Source organism: Notothenia coriiceps, unplaced genomic scaffold (assembly GCF_000735185.1).
Source record: "Notothenia coriiceps isolate Sejong01 unplaced genomic scaffold, NC01 NC01_scaffold00003306, whole genome shotgun sequence".
Lineage (NCBI taxonomy): Eukaryota > Metazoa > Chordata > Actinopteri > Perciformes > Nototheniidae > Notothenia > Notothenia coriiceps.
In genome coordinates this window covers 416,272-435,656 of record NW_011336007.1, presented here as the reverse complement: position 1 = coordinate 435,656, position 19,385 = coordinate 416,272, and the positions used below count along the sequence as shown (strand labels likewise).

At 40.3% G+C, this 19,385-nt stretch overlaps 1 protein-coding gene across 1 annotated transcript in view; it reads left to right on the top strand.

Annotated features, from left to right (window-relative positions):
• The window catches only part of LOC104941290 (girdin-like), a 28,807-nt gene that overhangs the window by 7,023 nt on the left and 2,399 nt on the right, over positions 1-19,385 (top strand). Inside the window, exons 5-16 of the mRNA XM_010766372.1 lie at positions 7,188-7,465; positions 7,814-7,957; positions 8,093-8,279; positions 8,776-8,921; positions 9,104-9,196; positions 9,597-9,799; positions 10,495-10,542; positions 12,946-13,023; positions 15,129-15,365; positions 15,825-15,881; positions 18,379-18,468; positions 19,001-19,260. Of these exons, the coding sequence (XP_010764674.1) occupies positions 7,188-7,465; positions 7,814-7,957; positions 8,093-8,279; positions 8,776-8,921; positions 9,104-9,196; positions 9,597-9,799; positions 10,495-10,542; positions 12,946-13,023; positions 15,129-15,365; positions 15,825-15,881; positions 18,379-18,468; positions 19,001-19,260 (1,821 nt within the window). The remainder of the gene's footprint in view (positions 1-7,187; positions 7,466-7,813; positions 7,958-8,092; positions 8,280-8,775; positions 8,922-9,103; positions 9,197-9,596; positions 9,800-10,494; positions 10,543-12,945; positions 13,024-15,128; positions 15,366-15,824; positions 15,882-18,378; positions 18,469-19,000; positions 19,261-19,385) is intronic.

Here is a 19,385-nt window from a genome sequence, read left to right as displayed (position 1 = left end):
CCTTCACTGTAAAGTATAACATTTTTATTGAATTTGTATTCTTTAATCTTATTCGATTAACATGTATATAGAATTCTGCATTACTTTATCACTTACTACATTCTCTCAACATTTAGCCTCTTGTATTTATTTTCTTTTGACATTTAAATAGTAATTTTTGATTTATTTAATCGTTTATTTGGCAGGGACAATGCACAGTAATGAACACTTAAAACATTAAAATGTATCAAGCGTAAATATGCCAGATTTAGCTTTGAGCTAATTTCCATCCGCAGTCCCTCACATAAAACATTTAAGAAAATTACATTTTACAAACATAGCAAAAACAAAATACATTATCATCAAAAGGTGCAAGAAAGAAGTATTTATGACACGGTAATACAATATAGCAGCAACGACATAAAGCGCAAGAGGAGATACAAGAGCTACCTAAAGTGCAAGAGGAGATACCCCTGTGTTAAAGTGCATTTAGCGGTGATTGCACAGATGTTTGTTTCTCAACCATTCTTTGAGTTGACCTTTGAAGCTATTGAGAGCGGGACAATCCCGTGTCTCAGTTGGGAGGCTATTCCACAATGAGCTGCCTTTAATGGAGAGGACATTTTGTCCAAAAGTGGTCCGTCTGCAGTGGACTTCAAAGTCTCCTCTGGTTTCTTACCTAGTGCAGCATCCAGTGTGTTTTTTGTGGATGAATTCCCCTAAGGAAGGATGGGGGGGGGGGCAGTCCATGTAAACATTTATAAATAAAACACATACTTTTAAAAGACTTAAAATGGTCAAAACTCAAGAAAGTGTGTTTTTCCAGGATGGTACGGTGGTGGTATGAATGTGGCTTTCTGTCAAACACCTTGATAGCTCTCTTGAACAGCTGTTCTATGGGTTTCAGGTTTGTGGCACAAGCAAACGACCAGTTTGTGAAACGGTATTCAATGTGGTTATAGAATCATACAGTGGAGGTATGACTTTGAAGCATTGACAGTTAAAAAAGGGCTAATTTATTTAACATGTTGCAAGTTGAATTTAATAGTGTTGGATACTTTCTTAATATGTTTCTTAAAAGTCAAGTTCGAGTCCAGTATGACTCCAAGATACTTGAAGTGGGAGACTAGCTCTATTTCTGCTCCGTTTAAAAACACGTTGGATCCTTCGATGTTGACTGGTGGTTTACTGAACATCATGCATACTGTTTTTTTTACGTTTAACTGTAAGCAAATGTTGTTCAGCCAGTGTTGAACCTTGTCCAAAATGAGATTATTTCAGTCTTTTTCCCGTGTATAAAGATGACCGCATCTAGCTATGTATCTGCCACAAAAACAGACAAATCTTCTCTTGAAAATTCCATTTAATATCCAGGTTTTCTTTTTGGGCTAAACACCATTTATATCCAGGGAATTTATGCATCTATTGCTTTGTAACCAAAATCTGCTTCACAAATGAAAACAGATTAGTCATCCAACAGTTTTTTAAAACCCGAGTGATGGGCAGCAGTGTCTCTGAGCAGATGATGACTCAGCATTGTGTCTAATGGAAAGCTTTTAGCTGCCTTCGCTTCCTCCCACAGGGGGAGATAAACCCACACCTTAAACAATACCAACCCTGCAGCTGCCTGGCTTACATCTTATCTCTACACTTCATTCTTATACTTTACTCTTTTTTTATCTTTGTCATTCTTAGCTTGTAATGTTTTCATTTCTCATTTTTTTCCAACTCATTCTTGTTCCTCTTTCTTCACCACCCCATCTTCCATTAAAATGTGTTGTTGGCTTTCCTGTCTCACCTCTAAGTGGTCAGATAGCTCGGAAATCTTGTGTATGTTAGGAATGAAAGCTTTCCTGAGCGCTCGTGCTGCATGCTAAATGATTTATCCAGCTTCCCGGCACATACACAGACTGAGGTGTTGCGGTGTTGTTGGATTTGTTAAGGTTTTTGTTATTAATGGCAGACAGTGCTGGAATGATGTTTCTATCTGTCTTCTCTCCTGCTATGAGGCTAATATCTAGAGAATCGCAATACTCTCGATGTTTCATGAGTGCCAATAATCACTGCCTCTCGCCATCTGTCTAGTTAAATAATTTATTCCACCTTCAGAAATCTCTGAATTGCTGCAGTTTTTTTACTTAATGAGACTGCTGCTAACACCTGTTGTCATTCGCTAAAAATAATAGGAAAAAAGCTGGTCTTAAAAAAACGTCACTTTAAGACCAGCTTTTTTCCTTGTATTTTTAGCGAAGAGACGATATGTAAACCTTTTTATTTAAGACGCAACAACCTTCACTAATGTGTATTGAGATATTTATTTCTAATCTTCATACCTCATTCTCTTGCAGGAAGTATAAAGGGAGCGACAATAGTGGATGCTCTGGATACTCTCTACATCATGGAGATGTTTGAAGAGTTTGACGCTGCTACGGACTGGGTGGAGAAGAATCTCGACTTTAATGTGGTAAGGACGTGTGTGTGTGTGTGTGTGTGTGTGTCCTAGCATTACTATACTTGTGGGGACCTAAATCTGTTTACACAGCCACGTGTGGGGACTCGCCTCCCTTATGGGGACAAAATGGAGGTCCCCATCATCACCCCAAATCATAAATTTTAGGGTGAAGACTTGGTTTGTGTGTGTGTGTGTGTGTGTGTGTGTGTGTGTGTGTGTGTGTGTGTGTGTGTGTGTGTGTGTGTGTGTGTGTGTGTGTGTGTGTGTGTGTGTGTGTGTGTAATTGATTTCACAAAAGCCGCGGCTCACTTCCACAAGCTATTCAGTCAATAGAGGCTAGACTTATTGACGTCAGTGGTAGAGAGGATCCTTGAAAGACCTTTAACGTCCAATTGTTGACGTGTTTAAGATTTTGTCACGATGTAATTCAAGACATGCAAACAAAAACAAAATGTGGCGTCCTTTATCCGACTTACTGGAGGTGAAATGTAACAGAAATGTAAGCAGCTACAGTATTTATAGTTTTTAGTATGTATACATTGTCACCGGTTGCTTTTCCCTAGTAAACATCCTAGGTTTCTTGATTTCCCAGCTGCATTTGAACGCAACATTTCATACTAGTATTTGGGCGTAAATCCCAAAAACAGATCTCCACCTGTCTAATGAGTTTCAGCCAAATCTATTTGTAATATTTTGTGAGTAAAATAGTATTCTGCTTCCAACAATGTAGTTTGAGGCGTTAGAAAACATCACTTTCCAAAATAAACGTTTCTTCAGAGAAAGCGGGGGCAGGAAGTGTAATGTCAATATTACATGATGAAAGTATTACAACAAGATGTAATGGTTACAAAAGCCTGTTCAAGTGAAACTGACACATCTCTCTTGAAGTATCTATATATATTCTGTTGTCGGCTGTGTGTGTAACCAAGCTGCGTCAAAGTAAACGTGATCAGTGTTGCATCGTGCCGTCACCAAGGACAGCAACGGCACAGGTTTCTCATTAAAACTCTGAGAAACTCTTGAACCTCCTTGCCAAGGACATATGATATTATGCATGACTCCCACGGCCCATAAACTATTTATCTAAAGCTTATGAAATGGAGAAAATGTTTCCTCACCTTGGAAACTTGATGCCAATTTTCAAATGAAGCCTTAAAGACATGTTACCAGATTTATTTGGACTTTTAATGGCAAGAAAAAATGAAAAATATCTGACTTTAGAGATGATATCAAGCTTAAAACAACATGACTTAGCAAAAGCATTTAACACATACATAGTGAACATAGTGATGTCACTACGTTAGACTCGCACTTCTATTGGCTAGCGCTCCAACACATTGTACGTGTTGTGTCGTGATAGGCTAAGGGGCAGGACTTCTCTAAGCGGTTGACCAATCACAACAGAGCGGGCCAGCTAACCAATCAGAGCAGACTGGGCTCTGGTTTCAGACGGAGGGTGAAAAGAGGTGCTGCAGCACAGGCAGTATGAGAAAAATAAAGAGCTTTGGAGACATGTCCATTAAAGCATGGAGACATGTCCCAGTAGAGACACTACATACTGATATGAACCTGATGAGCAGCATGGGGCCAAGAATAATCAGTGTCAATACACTAATTTCCTGTCATCACACACACACACACACACACACACACACACACACACACACACACACACACACCTCTTATGGTTGTATATTTATATCTATTCAACATTGTATTGCATATTGTAACTTGAACTTCTTACGTTTATATAAAAATTGTTATTCGGTTTTATTATATTTGATCTTTTATTGGATATTTTACATCACCTTATTATGTTTATACACATATTTTTATTTTACTTTTTTATTGTAAATTCGTTCTTTAACTTCTTATGTTCATTTACCTACTTTTCTTCTATAGGACTTCTTGGAACGATGTCTTCAATGACTTTAATAACACAGTTAGCATTTTGATCCATTACCAGCTGAGCCCATTAGAAGCTGAGATAATTGTTTCTAACATTGTAATCATGCTGGCATCGGTGATATTAGGTTTCCTATCACGTCATTAAGGACACATTAACCACATCAAATATTAAACACCCAGCAATTTGCAGCTCATTATGTGCATTATATCATCTCCTGATTATATAATCATCACATTGCATTTATAATGCCTTATGAGCGCAAGTTAGGAAAATATCTGATTAAAGGTAATTGAAGTTTAAAGTGTGATTGACAATTCTCACATTTTATGACTCGTTTTCCAGCTTGGATAGGGGGATGGAAAAGTGCGGCAACATCAAGGCCTTTTCACACACACTCACACTCACTCACTCACTCACTCACTCACTCACTCACTCACTCACTCAAACGCCTCTTTGTGGATAAGTAAGAGAAATCAAACTCTCCTGTGTTTGATATGAGCTTGCTTTCTACTTTAAGATTGTTTTCTAGCTTAGTTTCCATGCATTCTTTATTTCACGCCCATGGCAAAATAGTAAGCCATGAACCTTGTATTTTTTAGTGGCTAAGCATACAAAATATTACACTTAACAGTTTTAGACCCTGGGGAAAATCTTACATGGACAATTTAGAATCAGCTCAATGACATAATAACGTGTAGATATATCTTTAAACAAAAGCTCAAACTCACACTTTGATGTATGCTTTAATTGTAAAAGCATTATCATTATAATATCCCCATTAAGAGCTCCTCATCAAGAAGAAAACAATGTCTCTAAGTGTAGTCGTGACTGCGAATATTCCTGATCATATATAACGTATTGCTTCCTAGGACAAAGAATGTGTACTTGAAGCATGCTATAGTCAAATATGCCTTCAGGTGAGCGTTAAACCTCCTGACTGTTCTGAATGCAAATCTTTAGATGTGTAAGCTTTCACACCTGCATTTCCCAGCAGCCCCCTGTGCATCATTCAGAGGTTTCCAGCAACAGTGGTCCTGTCACTCAAACAGCATCGTCACAGCAGGAGGTCCGTTGTTTTCTGATGTGCTGAGTTCACTTGTTGCTGTAGAATAACGTTGACACTTAGCGATACCTTTAATACCCCGCACTCTTTCTGCATAGCTTTAGAATAAGTGCTTTTTAATGACGAGGCAGTAACTGTGAAGCACCATGGGAAGGCAACATTTGAATCCATTTAGGTTTCCTAATGTTACTAAAGAGGCATTCAAGTGTTTTAATACATTTAGACATTTCGTCTCACTTACCTGGAGAAATTTCTCTGAAAGGTTGCATCGATTTTATGGCATCTGACAGCAACCTAAGTTACATGGAAGGGATTGCAATAAATAAATATGACATTGTCGTGAAGAAATGAAAAGGTCCCCAAATATGAAAAATCCTCTTCTTCATGTATTTTCTACATCAACATGTGTCCCCTCTTCTTCATGTCTCTTCTACATCAACATGTGTCCCCTCTTCTTCATGTCTCTTCTACATCAACATGTGTCCCCCTCTTCTTCATGTCTCTTCTACATCAACATGTGTCCCCTCTTCTTCATGTCTCTTCTACATCAACATGTGTCCCCTCTTCTTCATGTCTCTTCTACATCAACATGTGTCCCCTCTTCTCCATGTCTCTTCTACATCAACATGTGTCCCCTCTTCTTCATGTCTCTTCTACATCAACATGTGTCCCCTCTTCTTCATGTCTCTTCTACATCAACATGTGTCCNNNCGAAAAATTGAAATACGTCAGCTTTATAAGGAGCACTTCAGTGTCAAAAGCCTTCCTGAGATCAAGGAAGACAGCACCTACATATGGGCTCGTGTCCAACATACATTTAACCTTTTCCACAAAGACACAGTTAGCTGTCTCAGTGGAGTGGTGAGCACGAAAACCAAACTGCATTGGGTGGAGTGGAGCGAAACCTTTATCTAAATGTTTGGTGATTAGTTTTGACACCCATTTCTCAGCTGTCTTAGAGACACAGGGGAGGATGCTGATTGGTCTGTAATTGGACATTATTGCCTTATCCCCAGATTTAAAGTTCGGTGTCACCGTGGCCACCTTCCAGGATGATGGAACTTCCTTTGTGCTGATAGATTGATTTACTAACATAGTAATTGGTTGTATTAGACCGTCGATATGTGTTTTTATAAAGTTGGTGCCTAAATCATCTGCATCCCTAGCCTTAGAACCTCTTAACCCTAAGATGATATGGTTTACCTCAACCTCTGTGATTTCCTCCAGGTCAAAAACGGGGTGTGTATCCACAGTCGGGCTAGGTGAGACCTCAGATGGCGGGAAGAGCTTTGTGATGTCCAGAGCACTATTTATGAAATCCTCATTTAGAGAGTTGGCCAACACTGCAGGGTCTTTTTTCAGGGCATCATTGATTTTTAATTCTAGTACATAATTTTCTTGTTTGGTTTGTTTACCTAATAGTTTATTTAAGATTTGCCAAACTTTTTTACTGTTACCTTTTCGCACCTTCAATTATATTGATGAAAAAGTTTGCTTAGGCCTGTCTTATTGTTTGTGTTACCTTGTTACGAGCATGAGTGAATTTCTGTCTGGTAGTGGATAGTCCGGATTTTATTCTACTCCGTTTGTAACCCTTGCACTATTTGTATTGCTTTTTAAATGTGTTTCATGGTTGTATGTCTTATATATCCTTATTTCGCATTGTTGGAGGAGCCTGAGACCTAAGATTCATTGCCATACCCACACTGTAGCTACTGTGCATATGACAATAATGTTTAAATCTTGAATCCGTCTCTAAATGTATCTTTGTCTTCGTCCTTTAGGTGGAGAACTCCACCCTGAGCTCGAAGAGTGGCGCCCTCATGGCCCAGAATGCCCAGCTGCAGACCCAGCAGAGCAGCGTGGAGGGGGAGCGAGAAGGAGCTCTGAAGGACAAAGAGGAGCTGAGGTCCACCTACGAGCTGCTCCTCCGAGACCACGAGAAGCTGGCAGCGCTCCACGAGAGGCAGGCGTCCGAGTACGAAGCCCTGATCGGAAAACATGGCGGCCTGAAGACGTCCCACAAGAGCCTGGAGCAGCAGCACAGGGACCTGGAGGACAAGTAATAATAATAATTATACATTTTATTTCTATGCGCTTTTCTTGAACCCAAAGATGCTTTACATTTGGGAGGGAGGGTAGACAAACACAACAAAAACAAAACCAAAAAGAAACAAAACAGAAAAGCAGTCAGGAGGAAGTTGGTTGAGAGGGGGGGGGGGGCTTATACCCAGTCCCTACAAGTGAGACTGGGTTTAGGCTTTAGTCCATTACAAGTCTCACTCATGACCTAATAATCTATTTTCACCCCTTTTTAACATTGTTTAATACTGCCTTAAGAAGACAATCATAAATCTTTCTTTTTGCAAGTCATGTCACGGTTTGTAATGTGTGTGTTGTGTCTGTGCAGGTACAAGCAGCTCATGCAGAGGAAGGGAGAGCTGGAGGATCTGGAGAAAAATCTGAAGGAGCAGCAAGAGAAAATGGCGCTGGAGAATGAAACGCACCGATCCACAGCTGACCAGTTCAAACTGCTCAAAGAAGAAAATGATAGGTCAGATCATCAGTATTTGTTATCTTACTGTTCAAACTTGTGAACAACAAGTGAATCAATATGAAATGTCCTTAGGATTACACCTTACATGCAAATATGTCATTATATTGAGTATTCCCCCTGCTCTCTCCTCAGGCTGAACAATACCCATCGTCAGCTGGTGAAGGACAACGACAACCTCCAGCTGGACCATAAGAACGCAAAGACCCAGCTGAACAGCGCCAAGCTGGAGCAGACCAAGCTGGAGGCCGAGTTCTCTAAACTGAAGGAGCAGTACCAGCAGCTGGACATCACCTCCACCAAGCTGACCAACCAGTGTGAGGTGAGGAGACACACACTACTCTTATCTTCTCTTTACTTCGAGTCTCATCTCTGCTCTATATTTAGGAGTTCCCCTTTACGTGTCACTTTAAAAGCCAGCTGTCTTCAACTCTTTCAATGTGTCATATTTAGAAAGACAACTTCTTAAGCCAGCTGTGTTGTGGTTGCTTAATCCTTTTTGTTGTGTCATATTTGTTGTTGATCTGACTTTTCTCATCTCTTCTCTTTTTCTTCATGTCTCTTCTCATCTGTTCTCTTCATGTCTCATCTCTTCTCTATATTTAGGAGTTTCCTTTTATTTGTTTCTTATAAAGCCAGCTGTGTTTTGGCCTCTCTTAACATTTAGTTAGACAACTTCTTAAACCAGCTGTGTTGTGGTTGCTTAATCCCTTTTGATGTATCATATTTGTTGTTGATCCAACTGTCTAAGCCTCTGTTTTAAACTTCAATGTGTGTGTGTGTGTGTGTGTGTGTGTGTGTGTGTGTGTGTGTGTTAGTTGTTGAGCCAGGTAAAAGGAAACTTGGAGGAGGAGAATCGCCACCTGTTGGACCAGATCCAGACTCTGATGCTGCAGAACCGCACACTGCTGGAGCAAACCATGGAGAGCAAGGACCTGTACCACGTAGAGCAGAGACAATACATGTAAGGCCTTGATGATGAGTATTTTTTTCAAACGGACAGATAGAATATCCCTTTCAATAAAAAAAATCTAAATCCAGCAATTAATTTAATAATGGCACGATCAAATCTAATTTGTTGCGTTGACATTTTGTTTTCATTTTTGTTTGTCTTACTGACTGATTTTTAAATGTTCCTCCAATCAGAGACAAGCTGAATGAGCTGAGGAGACAGAAAGAGAAGCTGGAGGAGAAGATCATGGACCAGTACAAGTTCTACGACCCCTCGCCCCCACGCAGGTGAAAGGAAGCTTCAATAAAGACATGACTGACAGTTATTTGACAAAAAAAATTAAAAAATTCTAGTTATTTCGTTTTAATGAACTAGAAATGATTTGAGAATTCTTTTAAAGTAAAAATGACGCTGAGTGACTCAAAGAAGTCACAGTATCATAGCAGACTCTGATGTTCAAAAGTTTGCTTGTTGACTCTGATCCCGAGGCGAAAACACTCAAACTGCAGCTTCAGGAAGAGATGCATCACTTATTTATGGTCTGCAGAGCTTTGGAGGCGCCCATATGGAACAAATCAGACATTTTAAAACCCAGCCTTAATGTTTTTTAATATCAATATATATGGACTTTATTTCCCTGATTTCCTGATGGTCTGTGTCTTGCTGTGTCTTGTATCTCTTTTGTAGGCGTGGAAACTGGATCACTTTGAAGATGAAAAAGTTGATCAAGCCGAAGAGCCGGGACAGGATGCGCTCTCTCACGCTGACTCCCTCTCGTTCAGAGTATGGCGACGGTTTCCTGACGCTTCCTCCGGACTGCCAGGACAGCTCGTCCATCGGCTCTGGCTCCAACTCGCTGGACGACACACTCACACAGAAGAAGAGCAACAGTGAGTCCAAGCACACACTCACACACACTCACACACAGATGGAGACTCAAGTTTCAAAGTCAGGGTAGTGACAGATACAACCACTACTGAGGGACCTTGTTTCTGGTTGCTCGAGATAAACAAAAAGACACTTTATACAAACAGATAGGCAAGGCAAGTTTATTTATATAGCACCTTTCAACACAAGGCAATTCAAAGTGCTTTACAAAAATGAAAGACATTAAGAGCATTAAGAAACATATTATAAAATGATATCTAGAAACACTCATTGAAAAGCAAAGATAATAAAAGTTACAGTGCAGTTTAAGATATGAATATATCAATTAAAAGCAGCGGCAAAAAGAAAAGTCTTAAGCCTGGATTTAAAAGTAGTCAGAGTTGCAGCGGACCTGCAGGTTACAAACTCCCAGATATTCATCCTTCCAAACAATGTACAGTAAATGTACATCTGATCAAATACTCAGACACTATTTCATACAAAAATGGACACAAGTGTGTACACACAAAGAAAGTAGTTTGCAAACTGCTACGTTCATGGGATCCTGAATACTTTCACAGACACATAATCGTACCCACTAAACACACTGATTCTTGTTTTGTGTGTGTGTTGGTTTGATTAATTGTGTCCTGGTTGAGTGGTTGAATGGGTCTTTCCTCCCCTAACTGCTCCTCTGCTTCTCTCTCTCTCTGCAAAGGGAGGAGAGGGCAGCAGGCCCATGCCCAAGGGCAGGGTTCAACCAATGGTATGCTGCGGATGGGTAGGGTGGGCGGGGATTGTGAACCGACAGTCACGTCTCTCGGGGCATGTTATCGTGAGTCCATTGTCTGTGTCACTCAGATGTCCTAGAGGTCACGGTTGAGCTGCACAGAACCACAGGGTTGACTCTCAATTTTGGACCTGTGTGGAAAAAATATGTGTTTCCTGTGTTTGACACACCAGAGAGCGCTTGATTTCTGTGCCCTTTTACCCATCAATTTGGTAAAAACCTTTTTTTTGGCTGTCTGTCGTGACTCTGATAATGTTACAGCAGTGCTATGATAATGTGTGAATTAACAGTAACAGTGTTCTGGTGTCAAACTGAATCAAGCGCTTCTGATGTGGCTCACATATTGGAAAAGGTATATTTTGGCTCAGGTCCAGTATGAACTGCTTCTCCAGCAGCTTTTAAGCTCCTTAGCTCTCAGTTACAGTCGTGTCAACCTGCTGATCTGTGCAGTTCACCTGTAGATAACAGAGAAAAGCACTCTAACGTAGCATCCAAGCTATTAAAAGGTGCAATGCAACATGGCTGACTTCCAGGCAGTGCAAGCGGTGTCAACATCCTGGATGTCTGGAATAGCTAGAAGATACGGAATAAAGAAAGTTGTACATGGACTAGTGGGGTTTACAATTTATAGAAATGAGTGGGTTAACTTCTTTATTAAGTTGTGTAGATTTATCAGAATCAGAATACCTGTATTAGTCCCACAGAGGGGACATTTGCATTGTTACAGCAGGAAAGAGCCACAGACAGCTTAATGTTACCTATGTTAACAAAAAAGTACTAAGTTATGATATAATAAAAATGTACATACTTTTCAAAATACAAGTCCTGTAACAGTTCTTAGGATTTAGCAGCCAGGTATATATTACAGTTATTAATGGCATATGTATATATTGCACATAGTTTGATGGTATTTGACAGCAGCAAGTAACACAATTTACAAAATGCAAAAACAATTATTATTATCATTATACTGTATATGCGTTTTGTATAATCAAGAAGCTATTAAACTCGGCACAAGTTCGTTTTTTACCCCTAGGGATCAGAAAATGGTGGCGTTAACAAACGCACCTTAACGTAGGTACTTGTATAAAACATAAAGACATGTACCGAAGTATGATCATTTCTCTTGGTTATGTCTATAAAAACACTGCAGTCCTCCCTGATGCTGTTCAGGTGCCCTTTGACCTTTTCACTCTCCTGATTGCACCCTTTAATATATCCATCCTCCGTGTGTCATGTAGGTGGTAATGTGTTGTTGTGTACAGTACAGTATGTAATGCAGAATGCAACACTCATGACCATAACCATGAGTGATTGTTGTTGTGTGCAGGAGAAATGTGCGTTAGTGTTTTACATTTTTGTGTTTGTTTGCATAATCTGTCTTTGTTTAAAAGTCTGCCCTTTTTTATAGGATTATACAGGTATTAAATAAGTCTGTGGGATGTGTTTCAGTCCAACTAAAAAGCTCTTGAACAAGCATTTACAAAATAGTAAAAAAAAACTGAAGTTTGTGACGCTAAACACAACCTTATTGGGAAAGTTAAAAGTGTAAATCTGCTTTTAATGGTACTTCTTTTTGAGCCCATTAACCAAATCTAACATGTTGATAGCATGATATACAAAGAAGGTGTAGATTAAAAATACCTTACACTTGATAATCAATAGACCTGTCCAATAATCCCTCGTCATGTGATATGGATATGACCAAGAACACTTTAGCTGACCTTGATATTGCCCGTAATGTTTACATACTGTATGTCCCAAACACTTAAGCCAGCATGATGCCAGAATCAACAGCAGTGATTACCCTACCATTAAAAGACTTGGGCATCTGTGCATTTCTGTTAATACAGGTTTTGGTAGATCCATTTTATTTATGTTTATTTATTTAGCATATTTTAAAACATTTTTACATTCCAATGACTACAATTATTCATATTTAGAAGCTAATTGCTCTTTGAAAGGGTGTTCTTGATTTAATATGCCATCAGATTATCATCAGTGGCATTAATAATTCATCATAGATTGACAGTCATATATCTTATTTCTGGGACAACATAAGGTCCTACACCAGCATTTATTGTGACAGGCCTAATGATAAATCAACAATGCTTGATATTAACATAATCCCCTGCTGTTAAACCTTATAGTGATACTCTGCATTGCATTGTTTGTCTATTGTCCAGTTGAGTGTCCAGGGGCTCAGCTCTCTCTCTGCATCTCTCTTTGTTCAAATGTTAACCACATCCCTCTGTTCTGCCCTCCTTTTTCTTTCTTCCCTCCACCTCCCTCGGGCTCGTTCTGTCACTCTCTGTTCCCTGTCTGTCTGTCTGTCTGTCTGTCTGTCTGTCTGTCTGTCTCTGGCTGCGCTCTTGACAGCTTTAAAAAGGTTGCCTTTCATGAGGAACAGATCCAAGGACAAAGACGAGGCCAAAGCCATCTACCGGCGCTCCATGTGTAAGACCTCCGTTAGCCGCCACGCTAGTCCTCCTCCTCCTCTCCCTCTCATCGCCACACTAGCAGAAACAAAGAAGGAACAGTGACTGATTTCACGGTGGCTGCAGTGTGGGGGCGTGACACTTACAGTGACAGTGTGTCAGTTTCAGCCACAGCTCTTAAAGCTACTCAGGCCTGCAGGCAACACACTTCCATGTAATATTGACGGAAGAGCATTTTGCAGTGGTGATATTATCTCGTAGTATTTACATACACAAGATTTAGGTTTCAAATGTGTTGCATTGTCACCTCACCTCCATGCACACCCTGCCGACATCAGTGACTTGTCCTTTACATTTTTGCCTATTAACCCCCACCCCCTCCGTCACCTCCTGCCGCCTCCACTCACTCCTGTAGAGTATCTGCTCTCAGCTTTTTTCAGGTGTCACCAGTGTGTCCCTTTTATTCTCACTTTTAGCAAATGAATAGCACAAACTTGTGTTGAGCTAAGATGTACACAACTGAATGTATTGGTGAACTCCAATGCAACAACTGATGTTAAAGTTAGCATCTCCTCTTCCTGTAGATGTGTGTGTTGTAGTGTGTTACAGTTTCATCCACTACAGCCTTATCTCTTATAGTTTGGTCATTGTGGGAATAACTATGCAAAAGGGAATTTATTGGGCAGCTTTGTCATTGTTTATTTTCTTTGTGTAAACCAAATGAAAGGCCTTGTGTGTGTGTGGTGTGTTGAGGTGAGTGGATGGCTGGGAGTGGCTGCTGGTTTGCCTTTCATGCGCCTGTGGTGTGTTTGCCTCCATCTTTGATTATAGCATGACTTAAAAAAAAAAAATTAAATCATCAACCGCCTGATCGCCTCTGCTCTCACTCACCATGGAGGACTTGAAATGGAGCCCTTGGTCTCTCTCTCTCTCTCTCTCTCTCTCTCTCTCTCTCTCTCTCTCTCTCTCTCTCTCTCTCTGTCTCTCTCTCTCTCTCTGTCTCTCTCTCTCTCTCTCTCTCTCTCTCTTTGTTCTCTATTTTCAATTCAATATGCTTTATTGGCATGAATGCCAGGTGAACAATATTGCCGAAGCGTAAAGGAGAATACAATTCAATAGTGATATGATAAGAAAGAGAAAAAAATACAATTCATTAAACAATTTACAACAATATATTATTACAAAACCGCAAGTATCAAATGTAAAAAGAAAGAAAGAAAAGGAAGACACATGAAGTAGAGGATTAATCAGAAGTGAGCCATGAGGAGATGAATAGCTGTTTTCTGTTGTTGTTGTCTCTTAGGCTGTGACATGTGCTATGATAGGCTGTGGCATGCGCTCACATATTTCGCTGCGTCTATGGGGCTGGCTCTCTCTGTCTGTCTCTCTCTCTCTCTGTATCTCTCTTTCTCTCTGTCTGTCTCTCTCTCTTTTTTCTTCCTGTCAGTGTGCTGCATTTCAGATCTTATTCTGCTGACATGGAGTTTCATGGTTTTCGCAGCTTTGCATGCCTTCATGCTTCTCTACCGTCGCACACAGCTCAGTAAACAAAGTGCATAAAGACAGTGGCCTCTTAAGGTGATGGATCACCTGTTTAAAAAAAAAAAGTTGCAGCTGCCATCTTTGTGCACTTTGGGTCAAATATTTATTTTTTGCACATCCCTTGAATGTATTACGCTACAACATTTATTTATTTTTTCACTGAAAAATTAAGTTAACATCTTTTAGATTTGTTAGGAGTAGGATTGACTTGTAGCCTGTATGAGGTCCAATAAGGGCTTTTTATGAAATGGTTGCCTTAATCTGATCCATTATACTAAGAGGAAACAAATGGTCTCTATGACGAAAAGTAAAAGTTAGCACTACCTAAAGTATGACTTGAAGTGGATGTTAACATTTTTTCATGGAATAATTAAGTTGACCTTATAATAATTTATATTTTTGGGATATAATTTGCTCGCTCTAGTAGCCTGTATAAGGGCTTTTTATCAAATGGTTGCCTTAATCTGAGCCATTTTACCTCCCTTAAGGGAAACAAATTGTCTCTATGACGAAAAGTTAAAAGCAATAGGTGAAAGTATGATTTGATTTGTCCTAATTTCCATTCCTCTGCTGCACATCCAGCCATGAACGACCTGCTGCAGACCATGGCGGTGGCGGGTGGTCCCGGCGCTGAGTGGGCGAGCAGCATCGACCACCTGGACGGAGCTGAGGCCGGAGACAGAGACACGGCGGGGAGCAGCCGGCGCAGCGGGCGGAGCATGAAGGAACTCGCCTACTCCACCAACGCCATCGACTACTCCACGCTCACCCTGCCCACCGCCAGGCAGAGCAGGGCCAAGCTCCGCCTCCAGGTCAAAGGTCAGGATGATGGGTTTATTCCTGCGAGGGTAGAGACAAAATCGGCATGTTGAGATCCTGACAATTTCTTCGTGTATTGGGCTTTTTTACTGAACACATTTCAGGAGTTAGTTCAGAATCAGAATACCTTTAGTCCCACAGAGGAACTTTACATTGTTACAGCAGAAAAGAGCCAAAGACAGCTCAATGTTACCTAAGAAGCATGCATACAAAAATATTAAAAATAAAAAAGATAAGAAAAATACACATCCTGTAACAGTTCTGAGGATTTAGCAGCCAGGTGTATATTGCAGTTATTAACGGCATATATATATATATTCCACATATTGCACATAGTTGTTTATTTTCTCCATTTTATGCGGATTGGACTCATGCGTGAAGATTCATATGAAGGTGGTGATATATTGTCAGATCTGAGAGAAAAAAGCAGCTGGAGCATCACTCTCTTCTGTGTCTCAGCAGATAATGCTTCATGTGAGGATGTCGCCGGCTCCTTAGATGACCCCAAGATTCAAGGTAAGTCTTGACATGACATGAAATAAGAAAAGTGATGTGTGGTTGTAGCAGCCTCTCTAAAGGAGGAATGTGAAATGACTGATTAGCCTAAAAAAAGCAGGTCATATCCTCAGCCGTCCCAATGCTAATCTTTAGGCTTCCTTCGTGTGCTTCGAAGTTGAGCTTGATCTACAGTTGGAAAAGCAATTTTATTGGAGAGCAAAAAAAAAGGGAGAGGGAGAGATCAGCCTCCATTGAAAGTAGGATTGACTCTAATTCAGGCTTTAGAATGATCCAGAGCAGTTCATCTGCAACTATTCATCAGGGCTGCCCGCTCTGATGACCCAGTTGTTAAACATCCACCAAACCACTGACATACATTTCTAACCTCTCTGAAAATACAGTTTTAGTTTCAATGCATTTCTATTTATATTCATTGTATAATATATATTTATTTAGTTACTCTTAATGTAACTAATTCACTATGTTAATCTGCTGCTCTGATGTTCTTAGAGGACGACCATTTCATTAAAAAACTGCGATAAAATAATATATTTATATAAGTCCTTATAACAACTAAACCAGTTTCCTTTGTATTCAGAATGTCAACCTTTTTAAAAGCATAATGCATGTTTACATATGAACAGTGTATATATGTTCATATGTATTTTTGATACACATGTATTATACAATTATTATAGTGGCTCGGAATGAACTTGGGCATAAAACGGACAAAGCCACCCTTGTCAGCATTTTATGCGCATTAACGCAAACAAAATGAAAAATAAAAAAGCCGAACATTTTCCACTGAGGCACAAGGTTTAATGTGGGCATACTTACTTCTACTTTGCATTAAATATTGTATCTAATCTATTATTCCATCATTAAACTGTCTCCCCAGGACGTAAGTAGAACTCAGGTTCGGCGCTGATGGTACACTTAAGTGCTGAGTTCCCAGAATGCATTTCTAAAATCGAATACATTGTTGTAAAACCCATTTTCCATTACGACTCGGTAATGGATGAAAGGAAACTCTCACTCAGACACGCACCAGACATTACTAATAATATATCAGCCATTAGGTCATCTTTCAGAGATGTTATTATGTTTTAAATTCTCGATAGTAGTTTCAGACATCGATTGTTGCTCTCTGGTTTCATACCATGAAAAACCCATTAAACTTCACCTGTTATGCACTGTAGGCATCTGTGCTCTGTTTCTGCGTCGCTCTCCTGTTCAGATGAGTGTTTTGTGCCGAGTGCCCTGTAGCTTCTGTAGTGACCACTTCTCTGCACTGAATCCCCCTCTGGGCTGCAAAGGGCTGGTTCAGTAATGTGATCGTTCATTTTCTTTTCGGTGTCACCAATGTCCATATAACCAGTTACAAATGGTTTTGCAGTTCTGGGTCTCTGGCTAAAACTATCCATAAAACACAGTTCACAGTTTCCCCATTCTTTTCTTTCATCCTTCTCAATTCCTCCTCCTCAGGTTCACCTATTCCTCCATGTCTTCTTTTGTATCCCTAATCTTACTCTATCGTAGGGCTGCATGATTATAGCCACAAAGATCATCATGAGTATTCTGCTCAATACCGAGATCACAATAAAATAAATACTTATAAAGTTTCCTCAATTAAATAAACTGGAGGACTGCTTTCTCTTCCATGTTTCTCTACCTTCCTGTTTGTGTACAAATATGTACATTATCAAAAGAAGACAGATTCAACTGCTTCTCCTAGACTCAAAATATACATACAAATGTTTCAAACCTCACTTTCAAATTGTGCACCATTCCTAGTAATGAACAGATATTTGCTTCAAAATAAATATAATCTTCTTTATCTGAATTCAGTGCATTTCTGTTCCGTACTGCAGACGAGCAGAGCACGACTTTAAAACTTCAATATCGCAGTCAATCATGCTTATTTATGAGGGTCATCATGATTAATGTTTGACTGATTAACAGAGGGGGGCTGCACAATGAATCAAAGTCAACTTTATTGTCAATCTTTCCGTTTGTGTGTACAGACACAGAGATCGAAATACCGTTTCCCAAAATCACGAATACAAAAACAAATATATATAAAAATATGTATATCCTATATACACACAATCAAAAGACACATTTATACATACGCACACATTAAGACCTAAATAAAAGCACAACAATCAATATGACCGTCACTTCAATATCTTTGAGAATTTACATTAGTGCAAGACTGTCCATAGCATCGTTAAACAAAAGTGTCCGGTGCTGGATTTGAGTGTACTGTCTCTCAGTTCTCTCTGAGGGGGCTTTGCCCTTGGGTTTGGGCGTCCCTGTCCTCTCTGTCAGTTGTTTCTTTGTTTACTGAGCGGACATGTTGGCTCTGATCCTCCGCCTGGCAGGAGCCATCTGCCGCCCCGCAGGAGACGCTCCTCCAACCGCTAGCTGTACCTACGTGTTACTCTGTGTATGTGTATATTTATACATCCTAATTGTGTGTGTTTGTGTGTGTTCCCTCTTGTCCCTTACCCAGCCTCAAGACCCCCCAGTCTCCATAGCAACAGGACCATCAGTAGTAATAGTAACAATAACTCCCACCTCACCTCTCCTCTGGAGGGCAAAGGTATGCTCCTCCTTCCCTTTACTCCTTCTTCCTCTTCCTCCTTTAAACTAAGTATTCTTGCCTCCCTTCTTCACTTCTTCTTATCCCTTTTCCTTTCATGTGTTCACTCGAATCCTACTTCAATGTTTCCTCCTTTGAAAATGTCCATTTGACCGTATTTTAAACGTTAACGAACTGGATGATCAAATCTGAATTCTGGCAATATTAAGTGCCCTTTCTTTCACAGAAATTGAATTTGTTCCAAATGCGTAATGTCATGCATCTTTGAAACATGCACTGTTAATATTTCATTTAGGTTTTCCAGCTTTCTGAAATGTCATCACTCCTGAAATCTTCCTCTTTTCTCTAATTGTCAAGTCATCAGTGATGGATGGCCAGGGTTTTACATGGGCTATCAGAGTTAGAACAATGTATTCAAATGTTTCCTGCACCACAAATATATTTCATATTCAATGAAAGTGTTGCTCTACTTACTTGCTAGTGGTGAAAAATAAAGGTCAATATAAACCATAGATTATTTCTAACCCCCCAGGCACGTTGAATGGCAGCCTGAGCCGGCCCCACAGTGAGAGCAGCGGGGAGTTCAGCCTCAGTCTGGACCAGGAGGTGTGGTCCAGCAGCGGCAGCAGCCCGGTGCAGCAGCCCTGCTCCTCCAGAACCTCCCACCAGAGCCCCCTGCAGCTGAGGAGGCCCCTCGACCCGGGACAGCCCCCCGGCAGGAAGACGGGGTCCCCAGCCTGCGAGGTGCTGTCCCTGCAGCAGTTCCTGGACGAGGGCATCGATCCTGCAGAGGTGAGGGTCCGACTCGGATATAACTCATCTGTATGTTGCTGGATATTTTGAGACGTGAAGTGTACAAATCTTTTATGGAAATTAAAGGAAACCATTTATCTAGTGCTAGATCCCTTTTTTATTTT